The sequence below is a fragment of the Micropterus dolomieu genome, linkage group LG20 (assembly GCF_021292245.1).
Source record: "Micropterus dolomieu isolate WLL.071019.BEF.003 ecotype Adirondacks linkage group LG20, ASM2129224v1, whole genome shotgun sequence".
In the NCBI taxonomy this organism is placed as follows: domain Eukaryota; kingdom Metazoa; phylum Chordata; class Actinopteri; order Centrarchiformes; family Centrarchidae; genus Micropterus; species Micropterus dolomieu.
This window is the reverse complement of record NC_060169.1, coordinates 15,342,018-15,367,605: the sequence shown is the minus strand read 5'-3', so window position 1 is coordinate 15,367,605 and position 25,588 is coordinate 15,342,018. Positions and strand designations below refer to the sequence as shown.

The window sequence follows — 25,588 nt, the reverse complement described above, 5'->3', positions numbered from 1 at the left end:
AGACAGAAGAATATCTATATAAACATAATTTCTAGGAGATAGATTTGAGACGTGGCACAGAGTGTGGGTGTTATCTGGTGATGAAGGGATGTAATTTTACATGACATTTATAGTCTCACTTTTCCTCAGCCTGCCTCATCTACCTCTATGTCAGTGTGCAAAATGATTTCCAATATTTCCCAAAATGGTGTCTGACATGGTAAACATGCGTGAAGTTGCACTTTCCAGATGTGTAATGTGAAAGATAACATGACGATATAACACACCTGCGACACAGAGATGTGGTGGAGAAAGCAACTGAAGAGGACAAGTTTTTCCATCTGAGAAAATGTTTCAGTGATTGCGGGTGACAGCAGTGTTGTTACAACCACAATGAGTAGAACGGAAGAAATTGTCCGAAAGTAATCTCACACAAACAACTAAAATGAATGAATGAGGTGAAATTATTCAGATTTTACAGATGATATTCAATGATGCATTTGACCTTTTTAAAAAATTATAAGTTGTACATGACAGAAATAACATATCTCATAGAAGCGGTGTAGGCTAAGGAGCAGAGTGATATAGATAAAATATGGATGTGTGTCAAACACAGAACCAACAGATCCAGTCGGTGTTGTGAGAGAATAAGCAGCACAACCACAAATGTGGTAGTAACGCTGCCCGAGCAGAGCAGGGCAGAGTAATGCTGCATATTTCTCCTCTCAGCTGCCACTTTAATGAGCAGACAAAATGGCCACCGCTGAATAATTAATATGCGGGTCCATTAACAAGGCATTAGAATGCATTCTATCTCTTATTGATTTTTTCCTGTCTTTTTTTCTACTTGAAAACTTTTACTCCATCCGTAGACCACTCTGCGTCCAGCGCTGGCGCGAGTGAAATATGGCTGCTGCTGTTTAAATGTCAGCTTTGTAATTACACATGGAGCCACGAGCTGGGCAATCCCACGGCCTGAGGGCCTCTGATTTATGGTCAGGCACTGATGGCAACAGCACAGACACATACAGACAAAACACATTCACACATAAAACTTAAAATGTCTCTTCACACATACATACACCCAACCTAAACTCAGATCTCAATCCTTTTTATTAACTGTATATAGTTTATATGTTGAGTTAATGCTTTCATTTATTAACAGTAATCAAAACAGAGGGTACACTTGATCTAAAACTTTTTTCCTTTACCTTTAAATGCATACCTTGGGTCTTGAGAAACCCACAAATATTTTCACAGAATAATTGTTTGAAACAATTTTCATGCAATGCTATTTTAATTTGTAGCTAAATCTGTTATTTAAGTATCAGCTCTCTAAAGACCTGGGGTGTGTACTTTAAGTTAAAAGTGTCAAAACACTCACGCATTTAAGGGTTAAAAACCCATGCCCACGTACTGTTATACACCTTAAACATACCTGAAACAATAAGCCAATCGATTAGTCGCTCCAAAGAAAATTAAATAACACCAATTTCGATAAACCGTTTATTGTTAAAATTATTTATCAAGCAAAAATATCAAACTATATATGGTTTCAGCCTCTCGTGGGGCTGTGGGGACTTGCTGCTTTATGGTGTGTTATATCATTGTAAATTCAATATCTTTTGATTTTGCATTGTTGGTTGGACAAAACAAGCAACATGAAGAAGTCATCCTGGATTGCTATATACTAAACGATTAATTGGTCAATTTTAAAGTAATAAACAGTTTAATTCAAGATACCTTTTATTGTCATTTCTTCATGTTTCTTCATACATAAAAAAACGAAATACTGTTACCTAAAATAAAAACAATATCAATAATAATAATATGTTATAATCCAAAATAAATTGATAATGAAAATGACCACTGCAGACCTACGCACATCTTTCTTTATATCAATTCAGAAACAGATAAGCGTGTCAGTCCTCTTCCCATTGTCTGCTAGACTTGCATAACCTCGCCCCCCTTTCCTCCTCCCCGTCCTTTTTGCTCAGCGGTCTAACACACTCTAGTGGCATGTGGGACACCCTGGTTCAATACACCCTCCCTCACGCACTCCGCCCATCAGTCAGATTCTAGGCACAGATACCTGCTGGGAAAACCAATCTATATCTGGACGAATGGAGGAGGAGAAGCGAGGCCAGATCAATGTACAGATATTGATACACGCAGCCATGCAAGGAGACTACACTCCTTCTGAGCTCATTCTCTCTCTCACCGAAAAGATTAGAAATCGAGATGAACTGCTGAGTAAGGTGTGTGTGTAGATGACAAAAGAGACACTGTAACTCACTGGCAGATACTACAGATAGAGCGGGGAGAAAGAGGAGAAGGAGGGAGTGGAGATACGTAGGAGAGACACAGATTACCACCACAGAGCTCAGTAATGGTGTGAGGGCAGCACGTCAATAATAAATACCTCCCATTACACCACGGTGGACTGCTGCAGCAGCCTGTACCGCACGACACCTGCTGCTCCCTCATCTACCCCAAATTATACTGATGCTCTCACACTGAGCTTCTGTGGACTACAACACGCAGCATCAAACACAGAGATATACAGCACAGCTATGCACAAACACATGCATAAAATCACTGAAGTCATTTCCCAGCACAGTACAGAGGTTGAGCGTCTGGGTTTGATCCCCTCTGACGACTCCCTATTGGGGTCTGGAGGGTTTTTTTTAAGGCTCTCTCCCCTCTCTTCAAAGAGACGAGGCTTGACATCCAGGTGTTTTATAGTATTTGTGGCTCTGATCATCCATCAGGCCGATCGATCACTCTCCCAGCAGCTTTTATTAATGATCTTGTCAGCCAGCCCGCTCTCGGGTGCAGCCGCTTGTCCAGAATGATAGATCATTACCTAGTCTGCCTGCTATTTATTCTCTCATGACCTTGTCTCTCTCCATTGTTGAGTGGGCCGAGTTATGAGAGCTAGAACATGATAATTCACTATTGATTCTGTATTTTCTTTCTCAAAAAGTTTATTTATTTTTTTGCTGTATTCAACTGCAAAGACAAGACAGACCGCAGCAGAAAATGTAATAAAAGTGTAAATAAATAAAAGTGGAGAAGTACAGATGTGTTTTAGCAACAAAATGTACTTACAGTATAAAAAGTACTCATCATGCAGAATGGTCACTTATTAATACCTTTGGATCATTATGACTGATGTATTAATATGTAAGCGGTAGATGATTGAGGTGGAGCAAATTGTAACTACTTTCTATACTGTTGGGTAGTTTAATCTTTAACATTGCAACATATATAGCTGGCCATATAAAATCTTAATCTAAAAAGTAACTACTTGCTTTAGGTGCCAGATGAATGTAGTGGAGAAGTATAATGTAGCATAACATGGAAAGGCACAAGTAAAGTACAAGTAATTGGAGTAATTGGATAAAACAAGCAAACTGTACTTTCCACCACTGGATACAACAGTGGCACACCAGAGCTCCATCAATTCGTATATATGCAGAATAACTTGACATGTCATCACCTATATCGTTAAAAACATGTTGCAGAACATCATAGACAATGAGACAAATGCAATTAATGTAGATAGGAATGCGGGACTGCAAAAGAGAGTGATGTAGAGAGAAATTGGAAAAAAGGTCAACAGACAAAAAGGCAAAGAGAAAACAGAGGGCGACTCAGCAGGAGTTTCACAGGAACAAAGCCCGAGGCAGAGCCAGTGATGTGCAAGCAACTTTAGAATAAACATGAGCTCCATGTAAACAACAACCTGCCACTACAAGCATCGGTTACGCACCCACACAGACCTGGTGGGGTTCTGGATTCACTGATGTGTGTGTTTGTATGTGTGTGTGTGTGTGTATGTGTACTGTATACTCAGGGTGTCCCTGGGGCTGAAGAGCCTTGCTTGTCATCCTCCCATCACTCCTCTGTCTACCCACTTACATCCATAACGCCTGTCACGTTGATCAAGTAGTTGCAGAACCAAAGCTTTTTGTGATTGTCAAAAGTGTACACATGTGAATGTTTGACTGCATAATTGTAGCCTGATTTTCTGTTTTCTGTGTCTGCGGTGTACAACAAACCAGTGTTGTATGAATTCAGTTCTGCTATGAATTGGGAGGCTGCTGTATTTCTTTGGCTCATTACTTCAGTCTGACCTGTTTATTATGCAGTCAGTGTTCAAAGAGAAGAGGGAGGATGTTAGTTATTGCATATCAGGCACAACGTGGTGAAGCCCCTGAGTACAATTCTGAATTGCTGTGTCCATATAATAACCTAAGACTCTCAGTGTCTCATTGATTTTCCCTGGGCTTGACCTACAATGAAGGGAGACTGCAATCTTTGGAATAGTTTACTACTTACTGTTAGATAATCCTATTTAAATTATATTGATATTTTTTAAAAACATAGTTACACTTGGGATATATGGTTATTTGCTTTCTTGCTGGGAGTCTGATGTGGAGAAGATTGATACCACACCTCTGTGTCTCTGCAGTAAATAAGAAGCTACAGGCATGAATGTTAACTTAGCTTAGCATTAATACTGGAAACGGGGGAAACAGGAAAACAGGGAAATCTGGCTCTATCCAAAAGAAACAAAATCTGTTTACTAGCATTTCTAAAGCTTACTAATTTACATCAAGTTGAAAATGAGTACAAACTGAAATGTAAAAACTTCACATTGTTGTTTTCAGAGGGGTTATGTGCTGAATTTAGCTTGACATGACCCAATGCGAATTAGTCTGGAATCTCTCATTCATTCACTCGTTCATTTTTGATCTCTAAGGGGTGTTATCATGCACAGACCAAAATTGGATAAACCTACAACCAATCAGAGCAACAAAACGTGTAATGCAGCGCTGAGCAACGGGAAAATGTAAACAGACTACAGCATGCAGAGATGAGTGTAGCATCCATATGTCTATTTTTGCCATAAGAATCCAGAGGTCCAGTTCGTTTAACACTGAAACGATAGCAGATTCAACAGAGTGTTCCACATCAGTGGCAGCCATCTTTGTTGTTTGTGAAAATGCCTCAGCGGCGCTCCTCTGTACAGTCATCATATCAAAACCACCACATATTAGATAAATGGTTGTGATCGGCCTGGTCGACTGGAAATATGTCTGACTGGGAGGGGGACCAAATTTGCTCTGCTAGCAAAGCAAATGCAACATGAGCTTGTAGATTTGTCGGTTTCCCTTTGCTGTTGCTTTGCCTGACCATTTCTGGGCCATGACTTCAGTGAGACTCTGCTCATTGCGTGGCAACCTCATAGTAACGTCAAAACTCTAGGCTGGCTGTTTCCAGTATTTATGCTAAGCTAAGCACCTGGCTCTAACGTCACATTTAATGCATAGACACAAGAGTGGTGTCAATCTTCTCATTTAACTCTTGGTAAGAAAGCAAATAAGCCTATTTCCCAAAATGTTACTTCTGTTTTAATTCCATTTTGTGCTTGTGCCTTGTTTTATGCTTAAAGACTAACTCCACACCATTCTTGAAACTTGAATGTGTTGTGAGACACCCTGAAGTACACTTCCACATAACAAGATGATAGCAAGATGAGAGGTTAAACTACTGGAGGTCAGCTGGTGTTAAGTTGCTTTTCAATTGCTTTCTTAACCACTTTGTAACTTTTGTCTATAACATTTCTTTTTCAGTAAATCTTTCACATATACTTTCTTAAATTAAATTATGATTTCTTTCTTCTTTCATACCTGTCTTTGTGTCCTTTGTTCTGTTTATAACGATTTGACTGACTGCCCATGGGTCTCTTTCAGTCCTGTGGTGAAGTTGCAAACTGTCAAGCATTTCTGTCTGCCTTCAACTAGGTCTATGCTGGGATATGATTCTGAAAAGTGGGTAGAGAAAATGAATCAATGATTGAATGAACTGGCATTCAATCAGTGTGCTCGATGTAATAAAAAATATCTCTTTGAAATGTAATACTGTTTCAATTCTTTGTTAGCTTGTGATGCCAGCTGGTTCCTTTTATAACCTAATGTGTCTATCGTCTGACAAGGAAACTAAATTAAATATCAACTTGCAGGCAGGCTTACATTAAACATGTGACAAAGTAAAAAGACACCAAAACAACATGACAATATAAACTCTCTTGTTGTCTTTTTTTTTTAACATCACCTGCTTCTTTTACACCTTTGCCATTCTACCCAAACTTTCCATGTGTCTCGAACACATAAACAACCTCACCGGTGTCCCCCATAACCCACCCTCAAGGACCCTGGGGCCCAATAAGCAGCCATCTGCAGACAACCTCTTCCACCACGCTCCAGCAAACACAGGCAGGGAGTGTTTGAATGTGTGTGTGTGTTTGAGAGAGACAGAGAGGGAGGTGGATATAGTTCAAGGGCACGAGCACTCCATCAAGCACGAGTCCAGGGAATATCCACCAACTTCCCCTCCCCCTTGTGTGCACCAGGGAGGCACTGGAACCTGTCCTGAGTGCCCCCCTAAACACACACACCTACAGTGGAGTATATCTATTACTGCACACCAGTTCTATATTCTTCAGTTCTGATTTTAGCCCTCAGATGCTAGCTGCAGCCTCAGCGTGGCAGCCCCAGCCTTCCTGCGTGGCCCTGGCCAACTCCCAGCTCTGGCGTGGGTGGTTGGGCAGAGTGGCGGGGGGATTTGGGGGCACTGAAGCTGTCCTCTGGTGCTCTTCCAGCCCTGCCTGCTCATCCATCCTGGCCTGCCAGCCCACAGATCGATAGCTCTGCTCTCTTAATCAGGTCTCTGGTGACTGTGGGCGGACGAGTGTATGTATGTGTGTATGTGCGGACAGGAGGTTGTATCAGCTGGGGGTTGCACTTGTGTTTCTTTCCATCTCTACTCTCTGGCTGTTCATCAGGACTGTTTATTTTAACCGTATTTTAGTGCCTCATTCTCTCTTTCCTTTTCTTCTTTATCTCCAAATCCTTTGCATATCACTTGTTCAAAACCCTACACTGACATTTTCCTAATCTTCATTTCTTTCATCCCCCTCTCCTCTATCAACTTTCTCTAGCCAGCTCTTGTTAAGAGTCCAATCTCTCAGTCCTGCTTTATATTTTTTCTCCTCTCTCTGCCTTTTCTTTCATCTCTTCATGCACTCTCTGCCTATTCTGGCAGCACGCCAAGGCTCATTCAGAAGGAGTCTCACAGTCAAGTTGGTCCCGGTGCCACTGCAATCTATTCTGACTTGTGATAAAGACAGAAGAGGCAAAGTATTGGAGAAATGGAGATGAGAAAGGATGAGAGGTGAGAAGAGTGTGCGGAGCGAGAAGGTTAGTCAGATGGAGTGCGGGGCACCCAGCTGTGGTGTTGTGCCTTGCTAGAGAATCCGCCTTCAGGCTCTCATAACACCTGTGTAACCACAGCTGCACAGGCACACAAACGCAGAGAAAACAACTGTAATAACTAAGTATTGTATGAAAAAGTAGAAAACAAAAATAAATTCATAACACTTTGTAATTCAAAATTTATAAAACATTAAAATTTTCAGATAAACATTATCTGTAATTACAAGAGCATCAGTCTGTGTCCAATGCTAAGAACCTAATATTAACAGGGTTTTTTCACCGATCATATTTCATTTAAGTTTATCATGTCTCCTGTTCTACCACCACATTGGCTTTTTATTTAGTTTGGGTGTAATTAATCATGATTCTCAATTCTACTACCAAAATTGTTCTTCAGTATTCTCTGATCACACCATTTTCACCAATAAAACATCAAAATATACCAATAAGAGTACTGAAAGCACTCCGTACCAATAGGTACCACTGCGTTTAAGTACATTTAGTCGAACAGTTGAACATCATGCTTATGGTATGTGTAATTATTCATCAGGCGCCAAAGCAGACTAAATTAGCTGTTCCTTGCATTACATTGTGGGGCAACAGTGTCCATAAAGAGCAGACACAATAATCAAGTGTTTTTAGTGTGCATACTGACTGTTTTGAGCATACTTAATTTTGTAATATTTTTGTATGAAAATCCTACCTACACTAAACTTGCAAAGAATTCAGAATACAGTATGTATATACTACAATAATAATAACATGAACCTGGGACACTGCTACAATTGCAAACCCTAGAAAAGTGGGTTGTAGTCAGTTGCATATGAATAAACAGTACTTGAAAACATGTTACATATTGTATGTCTGTCACATCCATGTTGGTTAGTTTCAATTTTAACAACAATTTTTGAAGTCACTTCAGATAATTTGGACTTTTTCTTGATACATTCAGTTGCAATTTGGGCACACATGTCTCAGAAACAAATACAAATCAAAGGGGTATTTTCCAGACCCCTATTACATAGTAATTTATAACAAATGCTTGGCATAATTGGCAATCATTGTAATAGAATTACTTTTGTGGCAGTGTTTGTAGTTGTGATTAAGTTACCTCAGAGGTTATGTCATTTTCCATGAGGTGTTTTTATCCATTACTCTGTATTTCCTCTGTCCTAAGGACCAGATGGGGACAGGCAGGAAGTGACATACACCTGAAGTTCTTTACCCAGGAACCTGTATGTTGTCACACATATCAAAGCGGTCCAGTCATGGGAAGAAGTGTCGCAGGAGGTCCTTCTTGTTGACCTTGCCCATCTGATTCCTTGGCACCTCCTCCACCAGCACCAGGCCTGTGGGGATGGTGTAAGGTGCCATGTGCTCCCTGCAATAAACACTGATGTTAATACATTTAGGACTGTTTACTGTAGAGAGAACCGTAAACAAAGACTCAACTTAGACAGGCATGTACAAGAACACACACAACACTGATCAATGTACACACATGAATGGGAATATGTGCACGCACACATATGCAACAACAAAAAAAAAAAAAACAAAAGCAGAAAACAATTGGAAAACAAAAGCTAGCCCTGTGGCAGAGCAGTCGAGATAAGGAAAGAAATGTCCTTCATACACTCTGCAGCTCTCCTCCCTAATATCCACAAACGCCTTCCAGACACAGACAATTCCCTTCGTACAAAACAATATAATCACTGTGAGATGAAATAAAAAAAAATAATAATAAAAGGAAAAACAGAAGGCATGGATAATTAAAAGTGTTTTATTTTCTCCGTTTTGAGTGCATGGTTGTTACGTCAAGTCTTGAAGCCCGGAGCTTTTCTATTATCTTCTAACCTAGTTTGTTTGTTTGGGCCCGAGTGTGTGTGTGTTTGTGAGTGTGTGAGAGTTGCTGTGTGGTGCAAGTGAGCATAATGACTCATACTGCTGCCATCAAACACTCCTTTCAGCAGATGTCTCCGTCTCTCTGACTCAGTGAGTAAAGTGTGAGTGAGTATATGTGCATACATACATGTCTCTGTAATGGGGCTTGATCGTGTCACCAATTTCTCCGGGGCAGTGTGTTTGTGCATGAGTGTGTGTGTGTTCAACGCACTGTGGGGCGCAGAGGGTGTGATAGAGATTTGGACTGACAGCTGAAGCCAGGGCACTGAAGAGTGAGCATCCATCTACTTGTTTATGTCTCATTTTATCTCCCTCTCTCTCCCCTTCACCCTGGCCTCAGTGGGCTGTGTGCTGGCACTGTCTGTCCACTGGCAGCACCCGTGGCTTCAAACACTGTGTGTGTAAGAGAGAGTGTGTGTGTTAACCTGGGTCACAGGCAGCAGTAGTAATCCACCACGCTGGACCAACAGGCCACAGCAGTAGGATCTAACACCCCCACACCATATGGAGCCCACAGCCCTGACACACACACACACACACACACACACACACACACACACACACACGCACATACACACAAAATGTATTCAGAGAATTTAGAGATGTGAATAAATGATAGAGGTGGGCAGTAGAAAGATAGTGTAGAAGAAAAAAACAGATGATGGGAAATTAAGAAAAAGTGTACAAATGAGTTAGACAAAATCTTATGTAGAGGACGAGTAAAGCAGGAGGAAAATAAAAAAACAAGAGGAGAGTCATTTTGTCTTCAGTCACTCCAAAGCGACGAGCTGCATGTCACCACCAACTGTCTGCGCTAGACAAAATAAACTCTACTGACATATGGAAAGAGAACAAAAAAAAGCTTTTAGCATGTAAGACAAAGCCCTCCGTACCAATCATTTGTTCGCTTTCTCCACATCTTTCTCTTTTTCATCTCCTGTCTTTCCTTCAGCTCCCCTCATTAGTCCATCTCTGGCCTCTCCTTCTCTCACATCCCTTCGTATTGATTGGAAGACTTCAGGGCCGGTCACTGGGGATATGTGTGCTGAACTGCTTGGAGAGCTGCAGAGTCTGCATTAGGAGCCTTCATTTGTTTACCACAGGACTGACAAAGAGCTTCTTCTTGAATCACCGTAATAAGATTTAACCAAGACAGGGTCAGCACTCCTTTGCAATAATGGGAAATGGTGCTCTTCTCTGTGCTTTGTTTTTAGTGGATTCAGGTTTGGTGGATTGGTTGTCAGTTCACTGGTGGTACAGGTTGGAGTCTACCTGCCGCCACAAAGCTTATAATACTATCAGAAAGAATTTTATAACCCAAGATCGTAAACAGTACAACTACGACGTTGACATTGCAAATAAACTCTACCTATACCAAGAGGGTGAACTTGCATGTACTTAACTGTTGAATGTAGTGCATTGTTGGCTGACATTGCATTGTGATATGTCAAAAGGTGTGCCAGGTTAATTTTTTTTGCTGGGAAACCTTGCACCTTTTTTGACTGCACTTGAAATGAATGACAGGCCAGCATTTTTTTTTAATACAGCGGTGCTGGTTTATACCCATGTGTTTGTAAGCATCTTCCCTATTTTAGTTCCCATGAGCACAAAACTGAAATCCTATCCACAGCTATTTATCGGTTGCTAACCCTGTAGCCTACACTCTGCAGAGGAGAAAATGATAACATGCCTATAAAACTGTGGCATGAATTGAGCATCATTCCCAAAGCAAGTTTACACAAGACAATGCTCAAATTTCTTTAGAGAGCCAACCAACAGGCAGTGTCTACAAAACTCAACAAAACAAAACTCTAGCTGACAGTCACAGTACCTTGCCCAGGTCTTCAACTCTGGCAGGGTCATACTTTTCCCCTTCTTCAGCAGCACCACTGCAGTGACTTTCTGACCCCATGTGGCATCTGGGGCCCCAATCACAGCCACATCTGTAAGGTTAAAATTACACAAAGACAGACATGATAAGTTTCAACTGCTCAAATAATTTCATCTTGCAGTGCAATGCTTTAGTTTTAGGACACTGTAACTTTTGTGCTGGCTCTGTATTTCTGCGCATTGATTTTAAAACGGATCAATGACTGGGGTTAAAAGTGCTGACTCTTATTTTTAATTAGAGGGTTTTTACATACATATCAGAAAAACAGTGTGGTATGTTTTTTCTAAATGGTCTATTAAATCTAGGGGACAGTGAAGACCATTCCACTGTTTAGTTGTTTGCATGTTCAGGATCACTGTCCTATTTCATTGTCTCAAATTGGGGGATAATATACTGCATAAAAAGAGCTATAGTGTTTACGTAATATTAATGTAAATGCTCTGAAATTCCATGACACTTTACCCTGAAAGTCATTTCATTTCACATCCAATGTGTAACAGAAAAGAGCCAAAACAATGAAAAATGCATTCTTGTCCTTCTTAAATACTAAATCTGTACATCACTCTTACCTATGATGTCTGGATGAGCCAGTAGGTGACGCTCCACCTCGAGTGCACTGATCTTGTAGCCACCACTCTTGATAATGTCAACACTGCTGCGGCCCATGATCCAGTACACACCATCTTTAAAGACAGCTGTGTCTCCTAAAAGACACAAGGAGAAAGGCAGCACAAATCCAGTCAGAAAGTGTTATGGTCCATATATATTTTTTATTTTATTTATTTGTATATTTCTTTATTTAAGAGCAGGTTAGAAAATGGATGGATTGATTGAAAAAAAATCTGTGAACTGGCATTGGTGTTTTTGTAATTTCATACAAAACTAAGAGTCTACAGCCTTGCCAGTGACTGTGTGACTGAGGCTGTAGTTAGACTCTGTGCTTTGAGTTAAATGTGAATGTCAGCATGCTGCAATGGCATTAGGGTAAGACACCTGCTGGTGGCGCTACAGGAAAGGTCTGTGAATCACCAAAGTCATTAGGATTCATATTCTGGGCACCATGGATATCTGTACCAATTATCACAGTGATCCATCCAATAGTTGTTGAGATATTTCAGTCCAGACCAAAGTGGTGGACCAAATGCGGACTTTGCTATACATAGAGATGCTGCTAGCATGGCAAACACTGAAGTTTGACCATTTACTTACTGGCATAATCATCAATTTATTAGCTTGTTCTACTAACTTGTATATTCTCTTTCATTGCTTGAAGCATATTCTGAGCTGTGCTTGCCACGAGACAACCTAACCTAACATTCATATTACATATTATATATTTATGACTAGATACAAGGACTCCAAAGAGGTTTACAATTTTGCCTCTCATTTACCCATTTATACATGGCGAACTACCATGCATGGAGCAATTGGGGTTCAGTGTCTTGCCCAAGGACACTTCGACATATGGACAGGAGCAGCTGGGGATTGAACTGCAAACGCTACGATCAGTGGACGACCCACTCTCTCTCCTGAACCACAGCCGCCCTGGCAAGCAGGCGTGTGTTCAAGACAGAGCGCAGTGGATGGATGAGTCCTCCACACACACAAAGACGTAGGTGTCTGGGGGACAGGTGTGGGGGAGGATGAGTACAGTATGTGGGAAGAGGGGCTCAGCTGGGCCTGGGGACGACGAGCAGAGGAAATGGGTCAGTATGGATGATTGGAGGGAGACAGGGGGGAGAAAAATGGACAGAGGAGGAAAGGAGCGGAGAGGAGAAAAGAGGGAACAGGAAGGTGTCCTTTTGGATTATTACAGGTGGTGCGTCCACAGCTGAGACCGAGAAGGGAATGGATGTGTGTGTGTGAGTGTGCGAGACACTGTGATGAGGTTAAGGTTGGACGGTTGAATAAAGGTGGTGGCTGAGAGGTCAACAATGGTCAGGGATAGGGATAGGCAGTAGCTACACTACCACTGAGGACACGGAGGATAATTCATTCAGGATTCATTTGTGGGTTTAATGAACTCAGGAGGAGTTAACTTTCCACAATTACAAGTTTTACGGCTAATTTGTCAATATTATTAAATATGACAGTTTTTATATGTGGAATCTTATTTAATTATAGAGACAAGATGTTGGTTACAAACCCTTTTCAGACATACAAGACAGTTTTTGTAATATATATTTTTTACATCAAACAATACCTTTAAATTTCATTAAATAAATACATATAATGTAATGTAAAAATATTTAGTAAATTAAACAGACTGGTTTTGGCTGGTATTTATAAAGCAATATTTTGACATTTTTTGATTTACTGTAAAACTTCAATTAATTGCACAGGCATTTATTTGCTTCAATCACAGAACTCAACCTGCCTATATTTGCTCAATAAAGACAAAGAAATACTATCAAATTGTTTATTTAAACCAGTAGGAATATTGTATAAATTTTAGGCTATTAATCAACGTATCAAACGTATCTCGGCTTTAAATTTAAGTTTCACGGTACGCTTTTTCACTTTCTTGCTGAGAGTTAGATGTTTTTGTTTGTAATGGTGATTGCATTTGTATTTGTTTCCCTCATGGGGTGGGGTGGGGGAGGAAAGTATTTTTGACCTATCAGAGCACTTTGATTTGTAAAATTGTTTAAAAGAATAACTTTTATACAGTTTTAATAAAGTAATAAAGAATTACTCTTCGGTTTTTGTACAGATTAAACAATTCCTGTTGCTTCATTTAGAACAGACAGATATGTGAGTGGTATCTATCTTCTCATGGTTGTTGTCTTGCCAACCATCCACAGAAAGTGGTTCAGAAGCATCAGCCAGTGAACCGTGGACAGGTGTTCTGTCAGGTTTGTGAATCAGCAGCTGTAACACTTGGGCTGGTAGCAGTGAGTTGGTGAGGTAACTAGCCTAATATGTATTGCTGGCAATCGAGCTAATGTTAGCTCACTAGTACACTTTAGACTCATTTCCTGCCTTGCCCTGCTAGGAATATTTCCAGGTTACGCTGTGCGTTTTTGCAGACTCTGCAGCAGGTCTACAAGTCTACACCTCAAATACGAAATCAATACAACAAAACAACCGGCCCTGTCTTACCGGGAATCAACAAGATGAAGAATTCTAGGAGAAGAATCATATTTTGATGGAAGTCTGTTTATACTGCCATCTTCAATCTTACCTTTACTACATTATTTAATTATTGCAATTGTATCCCTCTGTCAATCTTACTCTTACTTTTTCATCTTCTCCTTTAGTGTGAGCCAAACACACACAACTATGATTTTTGTTTGTTTGTTTTTTTTCCCAGTCTCATCCTTGTCCTCCATTTTTTCTCACTAGCTCTGGAGCATCTCTCATCACATCTCCTGTTTCCTTCTCTCCACCTATCTTCCCGTCTCTTCTTCCCCCTCTTGCCTCTCCGCTTCAGCATCAATAGAGGGCCCATCTGTTCCCATACATCACGCACTTCATTTCAGTTTATTAGCTGGGATAAATCATAAATATTTCATTATACATCACGGGCGGCTGTCGCCTGCACACCGACAATTTATCACCGCTGCCCTCTCTGCCGGCTTGCCACGGCCGCTATAAGCTTTCCAGTCTATTAAACAAGATTGATACAGTGTGTAAATTTAGATATTGGGAATTTCTTCACAGACCACTGCTCCGCACTGATAGGCCAGGGTAACAGAGGAGGGGAGAAGAGGGAGAGGGGCTAGGGAGCAGAGGGGGGGAGTAGCGGAGCTTGGTTGGGTGTTAACACCACTAACAGGGTAGTTACAGTATCCCCTACTCTCCTCCTCTTTTAAAAGAAAATAAAGAGTAGGAATAATATGGTTAAAGCCATGTCACTCTCGTCTTGGGCTGAAAATAAAAATACCATGAAATTTGTCCATTTGGCTGCAAATGTTTAAGCGTGGAAGAAGGAAACGGCATTTATGAGGCAATGTTTGACAAAGGGGTTGAAAAGAAACACTCAGACAACATACTTGTATTGAGTTTGAAGCACTTATACAGGACTCTTTGACCTTGTCTCTTTGAGGAGGAGGAAATGACGAGGGATAGAACAGCATGTTTGAAGAGAGGCACAAGTGGGAATAGTGATTGGAGAACACAGACTGATAAAAGAGGGAAGAAGGGCGGGAGAGAGATTGTTGGGAACTGTGTTACTAGGACACACACACACAGACACACACACTCAAGCTTATACACATACGTACTATATGTACACAAAGTACATACATACACACACCCGCACACAAACACTACTTCAGGCATCAGAGACTCTCAGAGACATTATGTGTTATGGCATTGGAGGCAGATATGGCCGAATGGCTTTCTTAATTAAAACGATAAGAAGCCTAATTGCACTGGGCTTTCATCTCATTCTGAGGCATTAAAGAAAGTGAAGGCACACAGTGTGGAAAAAAAATAAATAAAAACAGATCAAGAATTTAACCGGAGGATGGAGGGCAGAGAAAACTTCCATAATGATTTTCAGAAAACAAAAAAGGACATTAGTTGGATCTGCAGAAAAGTTCATTCTGTTACAGCGTAATTGAAATTCAGAAAATCAACGCTTAATTACTTCAAGCCATTAATTATCATTTTCTTAACAGCATTGTGCACAGAAGTGTATTATCAACATTTTTGTTTTATTCCAGCAACAGCATTTTTTTCAGAGTAATACAAAATTGCCTTAAGAGGAATTCTTGCTGGAGTGTGACATTTTACCAGAAGTCTGTTGATCGGCCTTCATTCATGCTTTCATCTTTTGTTTCTCAAGACTACTACATAGACATAAGACATATTTAAAACTCTCTATCTTAAGACTACATGTGATGTGCTCAGGTTGGAGCTTTAATTCAGCCCACGCAGACAGACAGGTAAGAACCTCCTGGCTGTATTAGAATGGAGGCTGGGCCCATAAAAAAAACAGTTTTTCTCTCTTCCAGAGTGTCCACTCAACAAACTCTTAGAACTAGCAGGGCAGCGGTATGGCCCCTGTGCTGCTTCCATGCCAGGTACTGTGCCATTTATATTACCTCCGAAAATGTGAACTATGATTTGGTTCAAAAAGCAGCTACAGGCTATTATTATCATTCTTTCATTAATTGCTGTCATTAGTGTCCTGCGTTCTAAATTAAATTTCTGATTGGGTGCACACGTGTTCCTTTACAAAAGAAATTTAACTGTAGAGGACTTAGTCCACAAAACTATTCAAAATTACACAGGCACACAGACACACACATAGTCTGGACATTAGACTTAGACAAAAAGTGCGTGGAAGAAAAGGGCAGTGTGACATATGAAAAAGGCCAACATCACAAAAACACTTCAGCCTGTCTGCCTCTAGCGTCGCTGCTAGAGGTGTCAGGGAAGGAGCGAGACAACTCAAAATGCACAAAAACTGTTTCTGTGGAGATGACAGAAGTCACCCATTAGTTTGTCGCAACCTTCCAGCCCCATAACAGATTTCTGCTGTTATTGAACTAGACAGAAAAAAAACGTTATGAGTGTTTGTAATTGAATGTGATTTGAGTCCGACCTTGATCTAAAGTACCATGTACTTGTTTTTGTGTGCACACCCCACTCAACCCTGGAGATGTGGCTGGCATGTAGCCTCCTGTAAAGTGCACTTTGAGCAATAAAATGAAAACACATCTACATTCACATTATTATCTCATTCTGGCTTTGACTTACTGCACACTCAAACTCAGACTGCAGCAGTTTTAAAAAGGAAGAAACACACTTTCATCCATGAATAGGATGTGGCTAAAAAAATCCTATTCCAGGGAGTCAAGTGGGTGTCTTTAATAAATATGAGCTTCTACATTATAAAAATACATGCCTCACTCTGAAACCCACATATCTATGATTCTGATCACTGTTATGAGGAAATAAGAAATCTGCGTGACCAATAAATGTTAACTACTTGTACATCAAAGAGGCTCTGCCATAAATTACTGACATTTTTAAGTAAGCTATTTTAAACGCTTCACAAATGAACAAAGAAGATGTGTCCTTTCCTAATTCTGACAACATGACAATTCCCAGTCGAGCCAAATCTCTAAAAATAAACAACACAAACAAGTCTCAAAAAAACAAGTCTACAGCAGTGAGTGATTTACACTCCATCTCTTAGCTTGTTGTATAACTGTTGTGAAACCAGGTTCTAGTCTAATGTTTAAGGTAATCGCAAACCATAAATTCAGAGTCACCTGGCTGTCCTCATAGCGTGTAGTCAACAGCAATATCTAACTAAGTACATCTAAGTCCTGTACTTAAGTACAAACTTGAGGTACTTTTTCTTCTCATACCACTTTCTGTTTCTCTACAATTCAAAGTGAAAAACATATGAAAATGTACAGCCGAAACGATCTGTTGATTAATTGATTGACAAAATGAACTATTCTGATAATGATTTTTTATGAAAAAACATTTCATAGTTCCAACTTCACATATATGTTTTAATAATTTTGAGGTTTAGACTGTTGGTTGAACAAAACGAACACTGTGAAAGTCTCTTTATCTTCTGAAATTTTACAAACAGTCATTCAAGCAAACTGATTAATCAAAAAAATAAATAGGAGATTAATTTATAAGGAAAATAATTAGTTGCAGCTTTATATAAAACAGTTCAAATTAGCTCCACCTCAACCAACTACAAAAGTAAAAAATGCTGCTTTTACATCAATACATTAGTAATAATAATGTTAAGATATATAATAGTGAAACAATCACATGAGACATTTCCCGATTATACTTGAACACTTACTTACGCAACATTATCAATGCAGGACTTTACACTATGTATTTTTACAGAGTGGTATTAGTAGTTTTACTTAAATGATCTGAATACTTCCTTCACCACTGGTAGTCAACATGTTGTAAAGGTGATATTTGTACATCTTTAGCTAACCTCTCTTTGACCTGGTACTGTATGTGCTGTCTTCACAATTGACAGTCACCACTAAGTCAAGAATAGTACTTGGAGCTGACCCGTTACAGTTCTTGTGGCTGTTGCATTAGCTGTGTAGGCAATAACTGTATTTTAATCTTTGAATAGGTGCACTTAAGCGACAGAACACACCATCTCTGCACACACCTCTGGCATGGCGACGCAAACATTTTAAAACCCACTGAACAGTCTAAAAAATTACCTATCATCGACCAAAACTCAGAAGTGTTTTTCCTTCAGAAAAGTGGACATTTTAGAGATACTATTTGACAGCCATGTAGTGTTTATACGTACATGTCTCTGCACTAGCATCGCCCAAGTGTTTAAAGTGAGCCTGGTGAGGAGATGCTTCTCTGTGAGTGGAGTCACAGTCTTTCACCACATTCAGCACAACCTAAACTCTCACACTGCAGGTTAAAGCTGAGTGCCCTCCATCACTGTGGAGAGGACAGCCTTATCTGCACAAAGATGAGAGAGGTCTAAATGTGAGTCGTGCCTCTTCTCAGAGCGACTGTAAACACTTAGCATATATGAATATTAATGTTCCACATTTAAGCCCCGGTGACTAGATGGAAGAGTTAATGAGGATAAATAACAGACAGCCAAGCAGTGAAATCTCAGCTCTGACATTATTTATCATCCTTAACTTTTGTCACAGCTCCTTTTTTTTGCAATTAATATCGTACAAGAAAGCACTCTGCACTTGGATGAGTGATCTAATTTGTTTAATATAATGCAATTAAAGGAGCTTGAATTGCTTTATGTTAATGTTACTGATTATATTCCTTGCTGGGTTGCCTCTCCACCAGCAGATAACAAGCTGAACTTGAGGATTGATGTCTGTCTCAGATCTGCCATGCTCATCAAGCACACCACTTAACTGCCGTTTACATGCCCCTACTCTGCACTGAATCACACAAATCTGATAGTCAGCCAAGACACATCAACTCCAGAAAACAACAGTCAACTATAAAGCCCAAACGCTAATTTCAAAACTCAGATTAGTTTTGCTTTTGGCACTTTTGAAATCACAGTACCTCTCGTCACTTTGCCTTCTACCTGAGCAGATGAATGAATGAGGGAAGAAGGGAAGCAAAGAAGGAAGGGTAAATAGAACACCTGGAGTAGTGGCTCACACGAAGCAGGGTTTAACTACATTTACCAGCAACTGGTGTAAATTAAAACCAGGACCACCATGCATGGACACCTCACTGTAAATGTTAAAGGGATGGGTGGCATGAACAACTTGGTGGATCCCACAGGGAGCTCTGACATTGGAGTTAGGAGGACACAGTGTGACTTGGGGTGAAATATGACATTGGGAACACAGGACGCAGGGAAGAGGAGAGTGCAGCTGGGAGCAAAAGGCCCACGCACAAATTACTACTGATGGCTCTGCAGGATATGAGCCCACGCTTCTGTCTGTCTGTCTGTCTGTGGAGAGAATTTACCCCGCAGACCTGAAGCTCACCTTTACAGCTGGGGTTACTCTCTCAGTTGCACACAAGCACACACAGACAGACACACACACACGGTTTAACAAGAGGGCGAACACTCACATACTCAATCAAATGTGTTTTAACACTCATGCTTTGCCAAATTAAAGGTTTCTGTAAATCTCACCGGATTCAGTTGTCTCACATAAGTAGGTTCCATATAATAAGCCCTTAAGAGTGTGAAACGGCGGTAAAGCGACAATGATTTAACCCCCTTGTTAACTTTTCTGCCCATGAGCCGGCGTCTCTTCAAGTTAATTAAGTAAATTATTAAACATCAGATAAGTCTGGGTTAATATTCAGCCCCCAAACACAGCTTCCTCCACACTGCCTGCTGCAACCAAGCTTCCATTATTTATTACTGAGATGCAAAATTTGAAAAATTGCTAATGCCCAAGCTTCCCTCTCTTCCCACAAGTCCTTACTAATTTATGTATTCATTCATTTATTTATGGTTTATTTCAGAACACCATAAAACATTCCAGGAGCAGTACCGGGCCGTCTTGGTTGATAGACACCGACTAAACCCAAATCTACCTCACCACTTTTACATTATCTTTCGCTTTGTTGCCCGCGACTTGTTGTATTTACCCGTGTACTTCAAAACTAACAACAAACGCCCTTGCGGTCTTGTCAACTTGAGCTGAACTCATGCTGTAGCTCTGGACAGCAGACAGACTGTACTGCAGAACGAGCACAAAACAAGGGTTAAAAAAAAAGGCGAGAGGGGATCAATGTGCTCAGAGATGTTTGTGAAGATGAGTGGAAAGAGAGAGCACTCAGGAGAAGGTGACAGCTTCCCTATAGAGCTGCCAGTCATGCTACGCAGCACCCGCTCGCAGTAGAGAAGACACCTCTCACCAGCTGAGAACTTATTGATCTAAACACTCCTTCTACAGTCCACTTTTTCTTGGCCATCTCTCCTTCGCCTCCTCTTCCAATTGGCCTGTCAGTCTCCCCCCTCAGCTTGATTTTCTTCTCATACTTCATCTTCCACTCAGTGTCAGCCGCAGAGTGCAAACAGAATGGGTTTTAAGATGTTTTCAACTGCAATGGATTTTAAATCTCTTTTTTTTCCAGTGCAGTTCTGCTGGCTGATCACAAAATGGAGTTTTGAGGTTATGAATGTTGTAGCCTGAAGTGCTTTATTTAATCTAGCTTTGGATAACAGGGGGGAACATGACTTTCTGCAACAGTAAGTGCATTCCCATCCACCTGTTTTTATCCGCATTTTCAATTCTATTACGTTAAACAACCTGAGTGGAAATGCCGGATAGTTTTTATGCTTGGCTAAAGTGGGACAGTTGACATATTGATAAAAAGAAAATGTGACAATGGAAGCGGACTTAGTGAATAAATCATGATATACGTGAAGCATATGGACTTAATGTCCACTGAAGCTGTAGACCCATGGAGGAGATGAAAAACTAGCAGCCAAAAACATCTGTGTGGGAGACTGTAACATTCCTCAAATGAATAAATACTGTATAACAAACATAAATGGCACACTTTCAATTACGTCATCTCATTAGTTCTTCTGCAATGGTTTACTGGTACCAGACTGGAGAATAAGCACCACTAACTGTTTATCTCGATGCACCCAACTCCTAATAGGAACCTGACTATTATCTTGCTGAAGATAAGGTCTGAAAGATCGCAGCATTGAATTACTGTATGTTGAAGGTGTATATAATAATATACATAAATTAAACAGAAAATTCAGTTTATCATGTGTTGTATTACTGTTATTGGCAAGTACATCACTCAGCATCAAGTGGAAAGTCATGTAAGCTAATTTAAACTGTACTCAACTTTTTTAAGTCCAAAAAGGTACATGAAAAGCAGTCTAGTGCTGAACACCTTTCATTTTTCATCTCTGTCATGAAGGTCAAATCCTAAAGGATGTAGAAAAAGTGAGATACAGAAAGCTCTGTCGAAAGGTGACAAGAGATCTGCCAAGAGTTAGTCAGAGATGGAGTATGAGGATGAGTCAGAGTGTTAGAGAGAAAGGTGGAGTGTGAAACAGGGAGCAGGTGTGAAGGTAAAAAGCAGTGTAAGAGGTGAGGTAGGAAGCTAAACAGAGGGTTAAGTGCAGTATACACCCAAAACTAACCCTCCCCTCCTTTTTTCCGCCACGTTACACCCCACTCTCCTGGTCACTGTCACCTGCAAAATCATTTGTTTAATTATTGCTAGCATCGCCAGCTTTCCAGATGGTTTCCTATAATATTTAGTGTAGTGTCTTGTAGTGATTTATTTTTTGGCCAATTGATCTGTTGTGGCAGGAAGATTTGGACCAGATTCAGACACCAGCCTCTCAAGCATGAACAAAATATAGTTCAAATGTAGTTTCAAACTACAGCAGCACTTAAAATATGTGGCTTTTTCATGAGTGACGACTCTGTACTGTTAGTGCAGTTATAATGACGGAAGTAGGCAACATTTTCTAACTAAGCTGTTTTCATGACGCTGTCATATTGTTTCGCTGATAAAACGTCATATGGTTCTGTCAAGATTTACAGTGTTGTAAGGGCATTATGAAAGTCTTTTGCACAAATGTGTAATTGAGTCTAACTGTAATACTGTGATTTTATTGGCTAAATTACAAATGCAGTGCTGCATAAATAAAGTCAAGTTTTGTTAAGGGTCATGATGCAAGAGTAAATGAACAAACTCACTGAATTCTGTCCAACAATATATATATGTCAAACAAAATATATGAAAAAGAACAACAAAACACAATTTACATTGTTACCCCATTATTGTTTGGTTATGATTAATTAATTTTTTTAAATAAAAAGGGGGCCTGCACAGGGAAATCAAATACCTTTCCAAGAAGCTCCCTCTGTCTACAGGACAAACCAAAATCTAAAAACTACAAGTTTTGGTTTTATGGGTAGTTACATTCTCTAACTATGTCTCTCCGGGAACAGTTATGTCCTCACAGTGTTCACAAGTTCCTCAAAAAAATACACGCAAATACATTACCCACAATGTAACCTGAATACAGAATGTTCAGTCAGAGGTTTCTAGTAGCGGCAAACGCAGCCTCGAGCCACTAGCCTCAAGCAGAGATGAGGAGTGGGCTACAGAGGTCTGGTAAGCTCACTCCTCTCTACATCTACTTCCCCAGATTTTTATTTTTATTTTTAAACATGTAGTCTTCAGACCAACCAATACTGAGGAAATTTATCAGATTTATGCAACGTTTTTTACAGATACGGTACTTTGATGTATACAATCGGTGGAGATTCCTTATTTAATCCTTTGAGTTTTCAATCAAAGAACTAGATATTTTCTAACTCAGTTGCTCAACATTTGAACTGCTGAGTCAACCACATGAGTTGAGCTTTGAAGGTGCTTTAAATACCACCTGAAATTGTCTAAGCAAAAAATAAAACAACTTTTTCTTCTGGAAACCTGGATGCCAAAAATCTCCTCACACTTCATACCTGTGTGGGTGTGTGTGTGTGTGTGTGTGTGTGTGTGTGTGTGTGTGTGTGTGGTGTTTAAGTTGGCATCAGGGAACATAGGCAGGTGGGTGGGCAAGGAACGTTTTTGATAGCTTCCTATAGAGTAGTCCACTGTGTGTGTGTGTGTGTGTGTGTGTGTGTGTGTGTGTGTGTGCGTGTGGCTTGAGGGACTGGTCTGTGGGGAGCTGATTGCACAGGCTCTCATTATGTGGCCGGTGGCTGTAATGGAGTGTGACAGCAGCGTGCTGTGCTCTGGATCTCTGTCCTTCCAGCCTGCAAAGCCAATTAAACACACTCTGCACCGCTTTCCCACTGCTTCGCCCTGCTTCTCCATTACTTGCTCCTTCCTTGCTTCTTTTCACCCACTCCTCCCCCTCCACCACAAGCTCCACATCCCCACCTTGTCCATCCCCACTCTCGCGGGAGCCTTACATGCCACCCTTTGTAGCTGACTCTTTCTAACCCCTCCACCACCACATCTCCAAGCTCAATACTTCCAGCTCTTTCCTCACTCTTTTGCTTCTGGCTGTTCTCTGTCCTGTTGTCTACATGAAAATTAAAAGTAAACTACAGGTCCTTTTTGGGAGTGGGGGATGATGGGCTGCAGGGAGACAGCCTCTGATGACATCTTCCATGTGTACTGCCTCACACACACACACACACACACACACACACACACACACACACACACACAAGAACGAGGGAGAGGAAGAGAGCTAGAGAGCAATACTTGGTTTCTCAAGACCCTGAGCAGTCACAACCACTTAGGAGGAAAAATGCCCTGCAGCACCAAAAACACACACAGTCCATTTATCACTCCCTCACAGTCCCCCAAAATGTGCGCACACACACATCCAGTACACACATTTGAGTGTGAATGTGTGCGTGCATGTACAGTGCTGAAGTGTGAGTTAAGAAGAAAAAGAGGAGGAGAGGAGAAGAGCGTTTGGTACCTGTTTTGAACCAGCCATCATCAGTGAAAGACTCTCTGGTCTCTCGAGGTTTGCCCCAGTACTCCTTAAAGACCGATGGGCCACGAACTAGTAGCTCCCCTTCTTTCCCCTCCAGACCTGGACGTACCTGCCATATATTCAAAGAGAAATGAAGAGATGAAGAAATCCATCTTCAATCACACTACTGTCTGACATAATTCTGTTTTTCATCCCCTGTCTGTAGAACAATCAGCTTATAACTTATTCATTCATTGATTACCTGAGTCTCTCTGTGATTTCCCTCCACAATTGTGGTGTTGGTTGTGTTATTCATAACAATCCGAACTTCCACACCAGGAAGCGGCAGCCCTACAGCGCCTGATAATAAATGAAGCAGAAACACCCACAAAAAACCCATGAGTACAAAGGGAATATAGTCAGTTGAAATCAAGATGGTATAATTTTTGTCCACTTATACGGGCAGTAACCAATGGAGGGATCGTCATCAACTTTTAGTGCAGGATTTCTAACCACAGTGGGAGTTTACTACCCCAAGATGGCATTGGCCTCTGTCTGCAGGGCATAGTTGGTCACTAAATGGTTTGCTGAGCTTGTAAAACACTAAACTGAAAGCCATTCGTCTCAGTCACCAGTCAGCTTACTTGGACAGTAATGGGGATTTCTGGGCAATGCCTGATGCAGCTGTTTTCTCCAACAAGTAAACTCCAAATAAGACAACTGTCTTTGGACATTTGACTCTTAAGACAAAATAACAGGCCCAGAATACACTCCATGACATTGCAATTAATCAAGAGAGTCCACAGAATCCACGGCATTAAGTCAAACCAAAATTCACAATATCGCACTCCTCTGACACACACAATAACACTCCATGCACCTCCATAACCATCAACTTAAATAACTACTCTACAATTTGCACCAGTTTTATGCTATTTCTGAAAAAAAGAAAAAGTACAGACTGTACTTCAGTCTTAACTACTGCTGAGTGCTTGACAAGGCTTTTTATTGCAGCACAGTTGCATAAAATTTTTATAACTGAGCTGACAAATTATGAAATGCAATGAGAGCTGTTACTACTCACTGTAACTGTGAGCTGCAGCAATGTTTAAGTGAAACTATTAATAAGGAATGTGTTACCTCCAAAATGGGTTGCAAATTGAAAGTTCCCACATGTACTGACATCACCTACAGTCTCCATCTTTGTGTGTTTGCAAGTGTGACCTCCTGAGTTAAGTAATTATAGCAAAGAGTACACAGGGAATGCATGCAGAAGGTCTCAGTGGTCTTTTGTGTGTGTGTGTGTGTGTGTGTGTGTGTGTGTGTGTGTGTGTGTGTGTGTGTGTGTGTGTGTGTGTGTGCGCTTTCTACATAGTGAGGACCGGAACAAGATTTAGACTTGGTTTCGAGGGTTAGGGTAGAATTAGGTTTAGGTTAGGGTTAGTATCAGGGTCAACATTTTAGTTGTGATGGTTAAGGATAGGCTAAGGGTCCAGGGAACACATTATGTCAATGACAGTCCCCACAAGGATAGAAGTACAAGGATGAATGTGTGTGTGTGTGTGTGTGTGTGTGTGTGTGTGTGTGTGTGTGCCTGCCTTAAGGCTCTCCCAATAAACAACTGGGCAGGTCCTGATTAAAGACTGA

General features: G+C 40.7%; 2 protein-coding genes across 3 annotated transcripts in view; both read right to left on the bottom strand.

Annotated features, from left to right (window-relative positions):
* Window positions 1-7,343, bottom strand: part of cdh15 (cadherin 15, type 1, M-cadherin (myotubule)) — a 62,227-nt gene extending 54,884 nt beyond the window's left edge. The window contains exon 1 of the mRNA XM_046032442.1: window positions 5,679-7,343. The gene's annotated coding sequence lies outside the window, so the exon portion shown is untranslated. The remainder of the gene's footprint in view (window positions 1-5,678) is intronic.
* An 84-nt stretch (window positions 7,344-7,427) lies between these two features.
* acsf3 (acyl-CoA synthetase family member 3) overlaps window positions 7,428-25,588 on the bottom strand; it is a 32,158-nt gene continuing 13,997 nt past the window's right edge. The window contains exons 5-10 of one of the 2 annotated variants that reach the window (XM_046032444.1): window positions 24,204-24,301; window positions 23,945-24,071; window positions 11,625-11,759; window positions 10,996-11,107; window positions 10,058-10,235; window positions 8,536-8,643 (exon numbers count right to left, since the gene is read on the bottom strand). In XM_046032444.1, coding sequence (XP_045888400.1) covers window positions 10,061-10,235; window positions 10,996-11,107; window positions 11,625-11,759; window positions 23,945-24,071; window positions 24,204-24,301 — 647 coding nt within the window. In that variant the 3' untranslated portion in view covers window positions 8,536-8,643; window positions 10,058-10,060. Of the gene's footprint in view, window positions 8,644-10,057; window positions 10,236-10,995; window positions 11,108-11,624; window positions 11,760-23,944; window positions 24,072-24,203; window positions 24,302-25,588 lie in introns of both variants that reach the window. The other variant, XM_046032445.1, reaches the window with a different exon arrangement.